General features: G+C 41.6%; 1 protein-coding gene across 1 annotated transcript; it reads right to left on the minus strand.

The window, feature by feature from the left end:
• Window positions 1–214: 214 nt before the first annotated feature.
• On the minus strand, window positions 215–10469 carry LOC120924607 (vomeronasal type-2 receptor 26-like). The gene is made up of 7 exons (XM_040335637.1): window positions 10449–10469; window positions 9848–10075; window positions 9511–9595; window positions 8987–9420; window positions 2008–2075; window positions 1780–1928; window positions 215–1158 (listed from the first exon to the last, which is right to left on the minus strand). The coding sequence occupies exons 1-7, from the start codon at window positions 10467–10469 to the stop codon at window positions 251–253; spliced, it is 1893 nt and encodes a 630-aa protein (XP_040191571.1). The 3' UTR covers window positions 215–250.
• Window positions 10470–10841: the final 372 nt, after the last annotated feature.

A 10841-nucleotide genomic window follows, 5' to 3' on the forward strand; every position in this document is an offset into this window, starting at 1 on the left:
TTTTTTTTAGTTGTTATGCCAAAAAAAAATCGCAGAGGTGATCAAATACCACCAAAATAAAGCTCTATTTGTGGGGAAAAAAGGACGCCAATTTTGTTTGAGTACAGTGTAGCATGACCGTGCAATTGCCATTCAAAGTGCGACAGCGCTGAAAGCTGAAAATTGGCTTGGGCGGGAAGGTGCGTAAGTGCCTGGTATGGAAGTGGTTAATCTGATCTACAGCATTATACATTGAATCAATGTGTTACATTTACATCATTCTCTTCCCCAGCATTGTCCCTCTTGTGTTCAGTTCAGGTTTGAAAAGTAAAATGTAGAGTTTTGGAGAAAACATACACAATAATATTCCAGCACTGGAGGTCAGTATGGCGAATACCTCCACAGCCACCATGTATTTCCCTCTGGTGCTCAGATAGGCCGGGATCATGGCAATCCAGACACTGCAGAACACCAGCATGCTGAAGGTGATGTACTTGGCCTCATTAAAACTGTCCGGTAATGTCCTCACCATGAAAGCCAGAAGAAAACTCACAGCTGCCAGAAACCCCATATAACCCAACATAGAGTAGAAGCCGATAACTGACCCTTCATTACACTGAATGATGATCTTCCCAGGATAGGCATCCATGTCATACTCCTGAAATGGTGGAGAGATGGACAACCAGAGAATGCAATTCATAACCTGAATGGATGAGCAGAATAACATGACTGTATTGGGAAGTTTGACTCCCACCCATTTTCTACAAGAGCTTCCAGGTCTGGTGGCTTTAAAAGCAATGAAGACCATGATGGTTTTGGCGAGGATAGAAGATGCTGAGATGGTGAAGGGAATTCCAAAAGTGACTTGTTGCAGCATACAGGTAATATCCACAGGACGGCCAAGGAACAGGAATACAGAAAGGAAGCTCAGTATGAGGGAGAGGAGCAGAATGAAGCTGAGGTTCCGGTTATTGGCTCTGACTATGGGAGTGCTCCGAAACCAAACAAATAGTCCAAGTATAAGGAGAGATGTTGTAGCAAATATGACTGAAGTTATAGAAAAAAATAAAACTAGAATATCCTCCTCGTATGATAAATACTCATTGACCTTGTCACTACAAATAGTTTTAGCTTTGTTAGGCCATTCATTTTCAGGACACTTCTTGCAGAGTTCACTGTCTGTAGAGTAAAAAGAAGTGAAATAACATTAGGCACGGTATACCGAGAATGGAACTATTTTACAGTTTTGGCCTCTTCCGTTTAATCATTTTTCAGACCATTACTTTTTGAGAAGTGAAAAACTGTTGGAGGTTTTCTCAGAAAGAGAGTAGGACGAGGCAATATCCCATTGTTTGCTTAAAGTATAAGTAAACCCCCCTATCATTTTCAGCCAAGGAAGCTGCCATCTTTGCCTCTGTTTAATCTACAATTGCCATGATGCTGCACAGTTATGACAACAGCCATTGGATGGTTTGACAGTTTGGTTGAGAGCACAACCAATGGGAGTGTTACAATTCTGACATGTGATAGAAATGAGAGTGTTAAATAGATGAGTTTACTTCTACTTTAAGAAAGCCTCCAACACCCCAAAAAAGGTCAGCGGTAGAAGAAAAGTGCAACAATCACTACCCAAAAAACGCCAGAAAGGCTTCATCAGTAATCATTAATTTCATACAATTTATGGAGATGTTCAGCCTGCAAAGTGTATAGTTGTTACAAAATCAAGTTAAAGGACTGTAAACGTTTTAATTTTCTAATCCAATATCAGAGTTTCTATTTAAAAATAAAAATAAAGCTTACCAGATTGGTTTGATATTTCTCCTTCTGAACATGGAGCACAATTATAACAACATGGGTGATATCCTTCTCTTACAGATTTTCTGAACCCTGGAAGACATTCCTCGGAGCATTGACCTCTTGGGACCTGAGATAATATAGAAGGATATGGACTATTCAAGAGAAAAACTACAGATATAATAGTGTAAGTAAGACAAGCTTCTGGTGTTTACAATGATGTAAAATGCATACCTTGGTGGAAACACATGGACCATTCCAGAAGGTGGTCCTTCATTAGTCTGGATACCACAGAATATGCTCTGAACCAGAATACAGAAATAAACATCTAGAAGTACTAGCAGAATCCTTTCATTAGAAAGGTTACAGCAACAAAACTATCAGTACAGTATAAATACTGCCTTAGAAACCCAAAGAGAAAATCTCCTACAATACAAAGAGAAGAAAACAAATATCCGTGTACCTCTAGTAATCACATACAATCCGGCACTAGAAGGATGAGAGAGATAATGAAATAGATGAAACCCATCATAACAGAGGACAGAACCCTGAACGGAATATTCCAACAACCCCCAGTGCTGACCTTCAGGCAACCACCCAACCTCAGACACCAATTAATCAGCAGGAAGCTTCATTCTGAGGATGGGGAATCAAAAAAGGGAACAAAACCTAACAAAAATGGGGCTACATGTGTGCCAAGTTCTAGGTCCAGAGGACCTACGACCGGCCGGTACTGGGTCCCCAAAGTCACCAGAGAAATGACCGTTTAACATTGGAGTCTATGGAAGGGGTGCCCGGTTTTGAAAAATCAGTGCTCCCCGGCCATAGGTCCCCCGGACAACAAACTTTGCACACTTATAGAGGGAGAGTGGGGCTACATGTGTGCCACGTTTGTTACCGGGTCCCCAAAGTCCGGGAGATCAGGTGCAAAAAGGTGACAAAAAAATGTGCTGAAAAACTTGGCTTATACTCGAGTATATACAGTAAATGTATTAAACATTGTCACACAAACAAAGGAGTCTTCAGTATTACAGCATCATACAGCTTGGCCTCCAGTAATGGGATGTACTTCACTCAGTGCAGCAAGTACAAGCATGGGTCATACATTGGTGAGACAGGACAGTCATTACAAAAACAGAATGAATCTTTATAGACACATTAAAAGAACATAAAGAAGAGGATTACTGAGCACCTGTGGCAGTGTTGCCAACCTACCAGACTAAAATTCACTGACACGAAACTCAAAATTTACTGGCACAGCCATGTTTTTACTGGCATTTTCTAAAAGTTACAAAATTACAGTTTTCAGTGCAAATTTCAGTTCTTAAGCTACAAACAAGTACAATACGCAGTTAGTAATGTGGTTTATGATAGACATTAAGGTAAAAATGTATATATATATTTCTTATGTTATTTTTGATATAGTAAGGGCCGGTTATTATAACCCATCAGATTTTGGCACGCATGTCCAACTGGAGAGATTTCCCCTTAATTTCTGTTCCATAGTCACCCCAGAAAGTGAGCAGAAATCCCAGGTAGCCGCCAGGATCACAAGAGTTTATGTCCCCAATTCTAAAGACCTCCTTTCTCCTTATATCCCTCTACCTTTTCTATCCTCCATCACTTTCATTCCTCTATTATTCCATCTTTCCCTCTTTCTTTCAATAACTCCATCCCTCCATTTCTCTGTCTCGCTCACATCCCTCCATACTTTGCTCTATCCCATCATCCATCTCTCTGTCACCCAATCTATACCTCCATCCTTTAGGGGTATTTCACATAGTAATGTTTTTCACAGACTCCACTTTCTCAGCAAGGATCCTTCTGTTGATCTCCGCTGAGCTGGCGGATGACAGGTCCATCTCTGCTCACCGAGCGGGGACGGACCTGTCAGATCTCCGCTCTTCTCTATGGGGAGATCGGATGAAAACGGACAGCCTGTCCATTTTCATCCGATTCTATCTGCCAGACGGATGGGAAATAGGGTCACTATCCATCTGGATTTGGTGGATCGGAAGGGAATCAAATGTCAGTGGACATGTCCACACTGACATCCGTTGCTCCATAGAGATGGATGTCAGATCAAGTCTGCCTGAAAAACTGACAGACGGACCTGATCAATCCACATGTGTGAAAGGACCCTAACTCACTCCTTACTGTTCTCTCTGTCCATCCACCTCCCCCCAGCACTCCACTACTATGTCTTTCCAATTTAAACAAATAAAATACTCCAGTGCGCTTCCACACCAAATTTTCTCACTATTTACAAAAAAAAACAAATATGAATAATAAACACCTTAAGCCCATCAAGCACAACAAATAATCAAATATATAATGATGATATATATATATATATATATATATATATATATATATATATATATATATATATATATATATATATATATATATATATATATATATATATATATATATATATATATATATATATATATTTATTAAGAACAAGGTATAAATATACACGTTTTTATACAAACAAGAGGTGAATGGTCATCATGAACATATATAGAACTGGAGTGTCCTTATTCATGAGAATATACCCAAACAGATGTTGTAACCAATAATCAATAACCAAAGAAAACAATCATCACATGTCTGTAATTATACAAAGACAGAGCAGTCACCCCAATCACAGCCTATCAGGTGTGGGGCTCAATGGAGAGGTAGCACTCAATTTACACATATATAAACATCTGTCTATATCTGAGTAATTGTGGAAAGATAGGATCCTTAAAATGGCGTAAGATTGCATGAGGGGACAGACTTGATCATCCAGTCTGGTGTGAAGAGTAAGGGAAGCAGTCAGTCACTGGGGCTAATGTGTAAACGGGGATGTGTACGTGGGGTGGTGTCACCCTAGCTAGGGCAAAAAGAAAAAGTAGTAAGTAAGAAAACAAAAAAGGGGGAGGCGAGAAGGAGGAGGTGAAGATAGGAAGCAAGAGAAGGGGGGTGGAGCTCAGAGGGAGTCACCTCCTCGGTCTCCACAGGGCGCAGCGTGTAGGTAGAGGTTCACGAAATGATCCCTGCTAAGAGGGATATCCTCCCGGGATCGACTTTTGAGTAAAAGAGGGGAGTTATGTGCGGTATATTAGAAGAATGTTCTCCTAAAAGATCGTCAAATAGAGCATCTCAATGACTATTGGAGGGTTCGGGATGATTTAAACTCATCAAGGAAGCATATCTCTCTGTGGTACAGAAGTGGGTCAAGCAGGCCAAGGCGGCTTGGAGAATTTCAACGGGGTGTCTCGTGCTATGTGGATTAGTTCCTCCATTTCAGCTATTTTCCTTACACGGGTAAGCCATTCACAGGTAGTTGAGGTGCATGAAGAGCCCCAATGTGCTGGGATACATAGTTTAGCTGCGTTAACCACTTAAGACCCGGACCAAAATGCAGGTAAAGGATCCGGACAGTTTTTGCGATTCGGCACTGTGTCGCTTTAACTGACAATTGCACGGTCATGCGACGTGGCTCCCAAACAAAATTGGCGTACTTTTTTTGCCACAAATAGAGCTTTCTTTTGGTGGTATTTGATCACCTCTGCGGTTTTTATTTTTTGCGCTATAAACAAAAATAGAGCGACAATTTTGAACAAAAAATCTATATTTTTTCCTTTTTGCTATAATAAATATCCCCCAAAAATATATATAAAAAAAACTTTTTTTTCCTCAGTTTAGGCCGATACGTATTCTTCTACCTATTTTTGGTAAAAAAATCGCAATAAGCGTTTATCGATTGGTTTGCGCAAAATGTATAGTGTTTACAAAATAGGGCATAGTTTTATAGCATTTTTAATAATATTTTTTTTTACTAATGGCGGCGATCAGCGATTTTTTTTTGTGATCGCGACATTATGGTGGACACATCGGACAATTTTGACACATTTTTGGGACAATTGTCATTTTCACAGCAAAAACTGCTATACAAATGCATTGTTTACTGTGAAAATTACAATTGCAGCATGGGAGTTAACCACTAGGGGGCTCTGAAGGGGTTAAGTGTGACCTCATATGTGTTTCTAACTGTAGGGGGCGGGGCTGGACGTGTGACATCATTGATCGTGTTTCCCTATTTCAGGGAACACACGATCAATGACAGCACCACAGTGTCGAATGGGGAAGCTGTGTTTACACACAGCTCTCCTCATTCTTCAGCTCCGGGGACCGATCGCGGGACTCCAGCGGCGATCGGGTCCTCAGGTCCCGCAGCCACGGAGCTTCGGATCGCGCCGCGGGCGCGCGCCCGCGACCCACAGCTGCGCACTTAAAGAGGACATACAGGTACATGCTTGTGCCCAGCCGTGCCATTCTGACAACGTATATGTGCAGGAAGCGGTCCTTAAGTGGTTATTCATATGTACAACCAAAGATTTCCTATATGAGTGAGCTGAAATTGAGGAATGGTGCAGGATGAGCTGAGCTGGATTGTAGTCTAGAGAATATGTGGTCACTTGTGAGGTGATGTCGTGAACTTGCTTCCAGAATGTCTGAATAAGTGGGCAGGACCACCAAATGTGTAAGAGTGTACCTGTTTCAGTTGAGCATCTCCAACATTACTCTAATGTATCTGGATTGAATTTGTTGAGCAGATAAGGTTTTCGATACCATTGGATAAGGGTTTTATAATTGTTCTCTTGTGTCGTAACATTGAGTGAGCCTTTGTGTGCTATTGTAAAGATGTGTTCCCAGTCCTCCTCAGATAGATGTAGCTCCCTTTCCCATGTTAGGCAAGCTTTCCTGGCTTTGGGGGAGATGGGAGCAAAGAGCATGGAATGGATGCTAGAAATCATATGTTGCTGCGGTGTAGATTAAGTGCAGAGATTTTCAAATGAGGTTAGGGCTCGAGAAACGCATGAGTCTCTGTTCAATGTTTTAAGGAAGTGGCGTATCTGGAAGTAAGTCCAATAGGGAAAGGGGTTGTTGCTTAGATTTGTTGGGAGTGAGTTACGGTCTAGAAAGGAGTCATCTCTGAAGAAGTGGTGAGCTAGTATTTCCTTATGTGGCCATAAACCCTCAAGGAATTGGTTGGACATCCCAGGGGCAAAAGCTGGAATAAATTGTACAGGTGTGAGGGGCCCTGGATTGGAGGAAATTTTGAGTTTCTTACAGACCTCTCTAAAGTGGCTCAGGGTGACATTGATAAAGGGAAGTTCTTTTAAGATCTTGGGGGTGTGGCATGGGAGAATCCAGGGGATAGATTTTATTGACAAACGCGACAAAGAGTCTTCTAGCCCCACCCAATATTTAACATTCTTGTGTACTGTCCAGTCCACGATTCTCCCCAGATGGCAAGCTCTGGAGTAATTTCCTAGGTCCGGGAGACCGATTACCCCTTTGGTTTTGGGTTTTGAGAGTTGATAAAAACGTATTCTTGGGCGTTTGTGCTTCCATAGGAATTGTACACATAATTTTTTGAATGTCTGGAAAAAGGTTAAGGGAAGCTTGATGGGGATCGTTTGCAATAAGTACAAGATGCTGGGAAGGATATTCATCTTCAGGATGGCCGCACAACCAAACCACGAGTACTGGGGTTTATTCCAATTACTCAGGTCGTGTGAAATAGTGCGGATTAGTGGTATGAAGTTTCTTGTGTATAGGTCTGGCATATGTGTGGTCAATTGAATACCCAAATATGTGATTTAATCTTGCTTCCACACAAAGGGGAAGTTATTTTGGCATTGTGTGACTAAGTCTTTCAGGAGGGATATGTTGAGGGCGTGGGATATAGAGAAATTAATCTTTAAGTTAGAAATACGTTGGAACAGATCAAAATCTCTTAAAAGGTTGGGGATCGAAGTTAGTGGGTCACTTAAGAACAACAGGATATCATCGGCAAAAGCCGCTAGTTTGTAGGTGCGTCCTGCTATAGGTATGCCTTTTATGTTTTCATTTGATCGTAAGCAACGGAGGAAGGGTTCTAAAGGTAAAATAAACATAATTGGGGACAGTGGGCATCCTTGTCTCGTTCCATTCCGGATGGAAAATGCATCCAACAGGTGACCATTGACTCTGACTCTAGCCGTTGGCGTAGTGTATAAGGACATGATAATGTTAAACATTCGATTTTGTAGACCTAGGTGGCGCAATACAGCCTTTAGATAGTCCTAGGCCAGCCTGTCAAATGCCTTCTCCGCGTCCAGCGATAGAAAGAAACCTTTGTGTTTCTGAGTAGATAACCAATGGTTTAAGTTTATTGGTTTAAAGCGGGGGTTCACCCTAAAAAAAATTCTAACATTACATTGAGCTGACTTCTGACACTGACAGTATGCTGATCTTTTTTTTTGCCGTACATACCGTTTTATCGCTTTTTTACCCCCCGGCTTCCGGGTAGTGAATACCGCGGGAGTGGGCGTTCCTATTCACAGGCTAAGTGATTGACGTGATGACAAAAGCTTCCCACCGGCGCATAATGCGCGTCACCAGTTTCCAAAAGAAGCCGAATGTCGGTGCGCAGTCAATGTATAGAGCCGACTCGCAGTCCGGCTTCTTTTGGCAACTCGTGGCGCGCATTATGTGCCGGTGGGAAGCTTTTGTCATCACATCAATCACTTAGCCTGTGAATAGGAACGCCCACTCCCACGGGATTCACTACCCGGAACTCGGGGGGTAAAATCGCGATAAAACGGTATGTACGGCAAAAAAAAAGATCAGCATACTGTCAGTGTCAGAAATCAGCTCAATGTAATGTAATGCCGCATACAGATGGTCGTTTTTTGTGATAGAAAAAAACAACATTTTATGTGATGAAAAAAAACTACGTTTTTGAAACTTAATTTTAAAAAACGACGTAGCATACACACCATAGTTTTTTCAAAATGCTCTAGCAAAGCGCGGTTACGTTCAGCACGTACAACGGCACTCTGTTCCATTCAAGCTCGCTTCATAACTTGCTTCTGAGCATGCGCGGGTTTAAAAACGTTGTTTTGCCCACACACTATCATTTTAAATGACACAAAAAACGACGTTATGAAAAACGACACAAAAAATTTAAGCATGTTCGATTTTTTTTTTACGTTTTTCAGAAGACATAAAATGAAGTTTTCCCCACACGGTCATTTTAAATTACGTTTTTAAAAATGTCGTTTTTTTCATCACAAAAAGTGATGGTGTGTACGCGACATTAGAATTTTTTTTTAGGATGAACCCCCGCTTTAATAGTGTTGTCCCTGGCTTCCCTACCTGGGACAAAACCTACTTGGTCTAATCCTATTATTGAGGGTAGGAGGGGTAATAACCGGTTAGTTAAAACCTTTGCAAATAGTTTAAGATCTACTTTAAGTAGAGAGATTGGCCTGTAGTTGGTAACCAATGTGGCGTCCTTCCCCTCTTTTGGCATGACTGTGATGTGCGCCTCCACCAATCTGTGGAAAGGTAGGGATGATGAAGTGAGGGAGTTAAAGGCCTTTAGGAATGGGGCTGTGAGGATGTCTGCAAATGTTTTAAAGTAGGAAGCCGAGAAGCCATCCGGACCAGGGCTCTTGCCCGTTTCAAGTTGCTTAATCGCTCTCTTGAGCTCTTCTTCAGAAATGGGGTTGTCTTGCTCGCGAGCATCTTCCCAAGAGATGGGTTTAGGGCTAAACTTCTCTAGGAAGTCTTTATTGAGGGCTTTTCTTGGATTGTGGCCTGAGCCTACTTCGGGTTGGCGGGGTAGATTATAAAGTTCAGTGTAGTATCATTCAAACTGAGATGCAATATCAGCAGTAACTGAGCTTGACTTGCCTAGGGAGTCTTTTATGGTGTGGATGTTAGTATTAGCTCTTTTTGTATGGATAGCTCTGGCCAATAATCTCCCACACGTCTTCCCCTGTTCATAGAAAAGTTTGTGGTAGTATCACTACCACCACTAGATGACAATTGTGTGACAGCTTGTTTTAAACAAGTTGGTGGGGATTCTGGTGTTGTTAATCAAACAGTTTAATCGCCATGCTTGGCTCTCTGTGACAAAAGACTGTCCAAGTCCAGAGACAGGAAAGAAGCCCCAAACCAATATATTACCTCCACCATGCTTCACAGAGGGGGAAAAGTTTTGGTGGTGAGATTCCCCAGTGTAACTCACCTTGTCTCCTTTCCATGTTATTCGCTCTGGTTCTAGTGTAAGTTGCTGACCCTCTGAAAGGGATCCATCAAAGTGACCCACAAGCATACAATCAGTGATATTTCTACCTTTAATTTTTTGAATCCAATTTACAATTTCCAGTGGTCTGGGCAGTTCTCCTTTATCATTGAAAATCATGACCTCGCCATTCTGATCTTTGTACTGGACTTCTTTTACATAGCGGGACAGCTTAAAAAAAAATATAGAAATGATTATAGGTAACAAGTATATAGAACGTTTAAAAAGTTATTGATTATAGATTGATTATTATGCAGCTGCAGGCATCAACCCTGTACCGTTTTTTAGGGCAGGCTGTCGGCTCTTTAGGGATAACAACAGATGCGGCTTAAAGCTGCCAAACGCCCATTTACCTCTCTCTGGTACAGCGGGAGGGGATGTCCCCCCTCCCGCCGTCTTCCACCAATGTTCCCAAGTCTCCCATCCCACCAGGAGACCTGATTCGCAGAGAGAGACTGAATCAAAGCTGTAAATGGCTTTGTTCCAGTCTCCTACGTGTAAATGCGAACGTTACAGATATAAATCAATAATTCTTCTCCTTTACAATACACTGGCTCAGCCTCATCTTGGATATGCAGTTCAGTTTTGGTCACCAACCTCAGGAAAGATGTTGATGAATTAGAAAGAGTTCAGCAAAGGGCAACACAATTAAAAAGGAGGACAGAGGATCTCAGCTATGAGGACTGATAGATTACAGTTATTCACTCTGTAGAGGAAGCACTTAAAGGGTAATGAGCAAATAAATAATAATAATAATAATAATAATAATAATAATAATAATATAGTGTATACAATTGGTTAAGTCATATTGTAATTGAATGAATGTTATTAAAAATTACCTTCTCGAAGGCGCATGCGCGGCGCTCTGTGTAATGGCCGCGTAATCACAGAGCTCCGTCCTGCTTCGTATCACCGGCACCCTTAGCAGCGGGAACGA

This window comes from Rana temporaria, chromosome 1, assembly GCF_905171775.1.
Source record: "Rana temporaria chromosome 1, aRanTem1.1, whole genome shotgun sequence".
Classification (NCBI taxonomy): domain Eukaryota; kingdom Metazoa; phylum Chordata; class Amphibia; order Anura; family Ranidae; genus Rana; species Rana temporaria.

Bases quoted from the DNA above. Each gene is read 5' to 3' on its own strand.
- LOC120924607 (XM_040335637.1), bottom strand. From the start codon at position 10,469: ATGAGGCTGAGCCAGTGTATT. The intron at 9,421-9,510 runs GCAAGTCAAGCT...AACCCGAAGTAG, and splicing joins CACCATAAAAGACTCCCTAG to GCTCAGGCCACAATCCAAGA. The intron at 1,929-2,007 runs GTATGCATTTTA...TCTCTTGAATAG, and splicing joins GTCCATGTGTTTCCACCAAG to TCCATATCCTTCTATATTAT.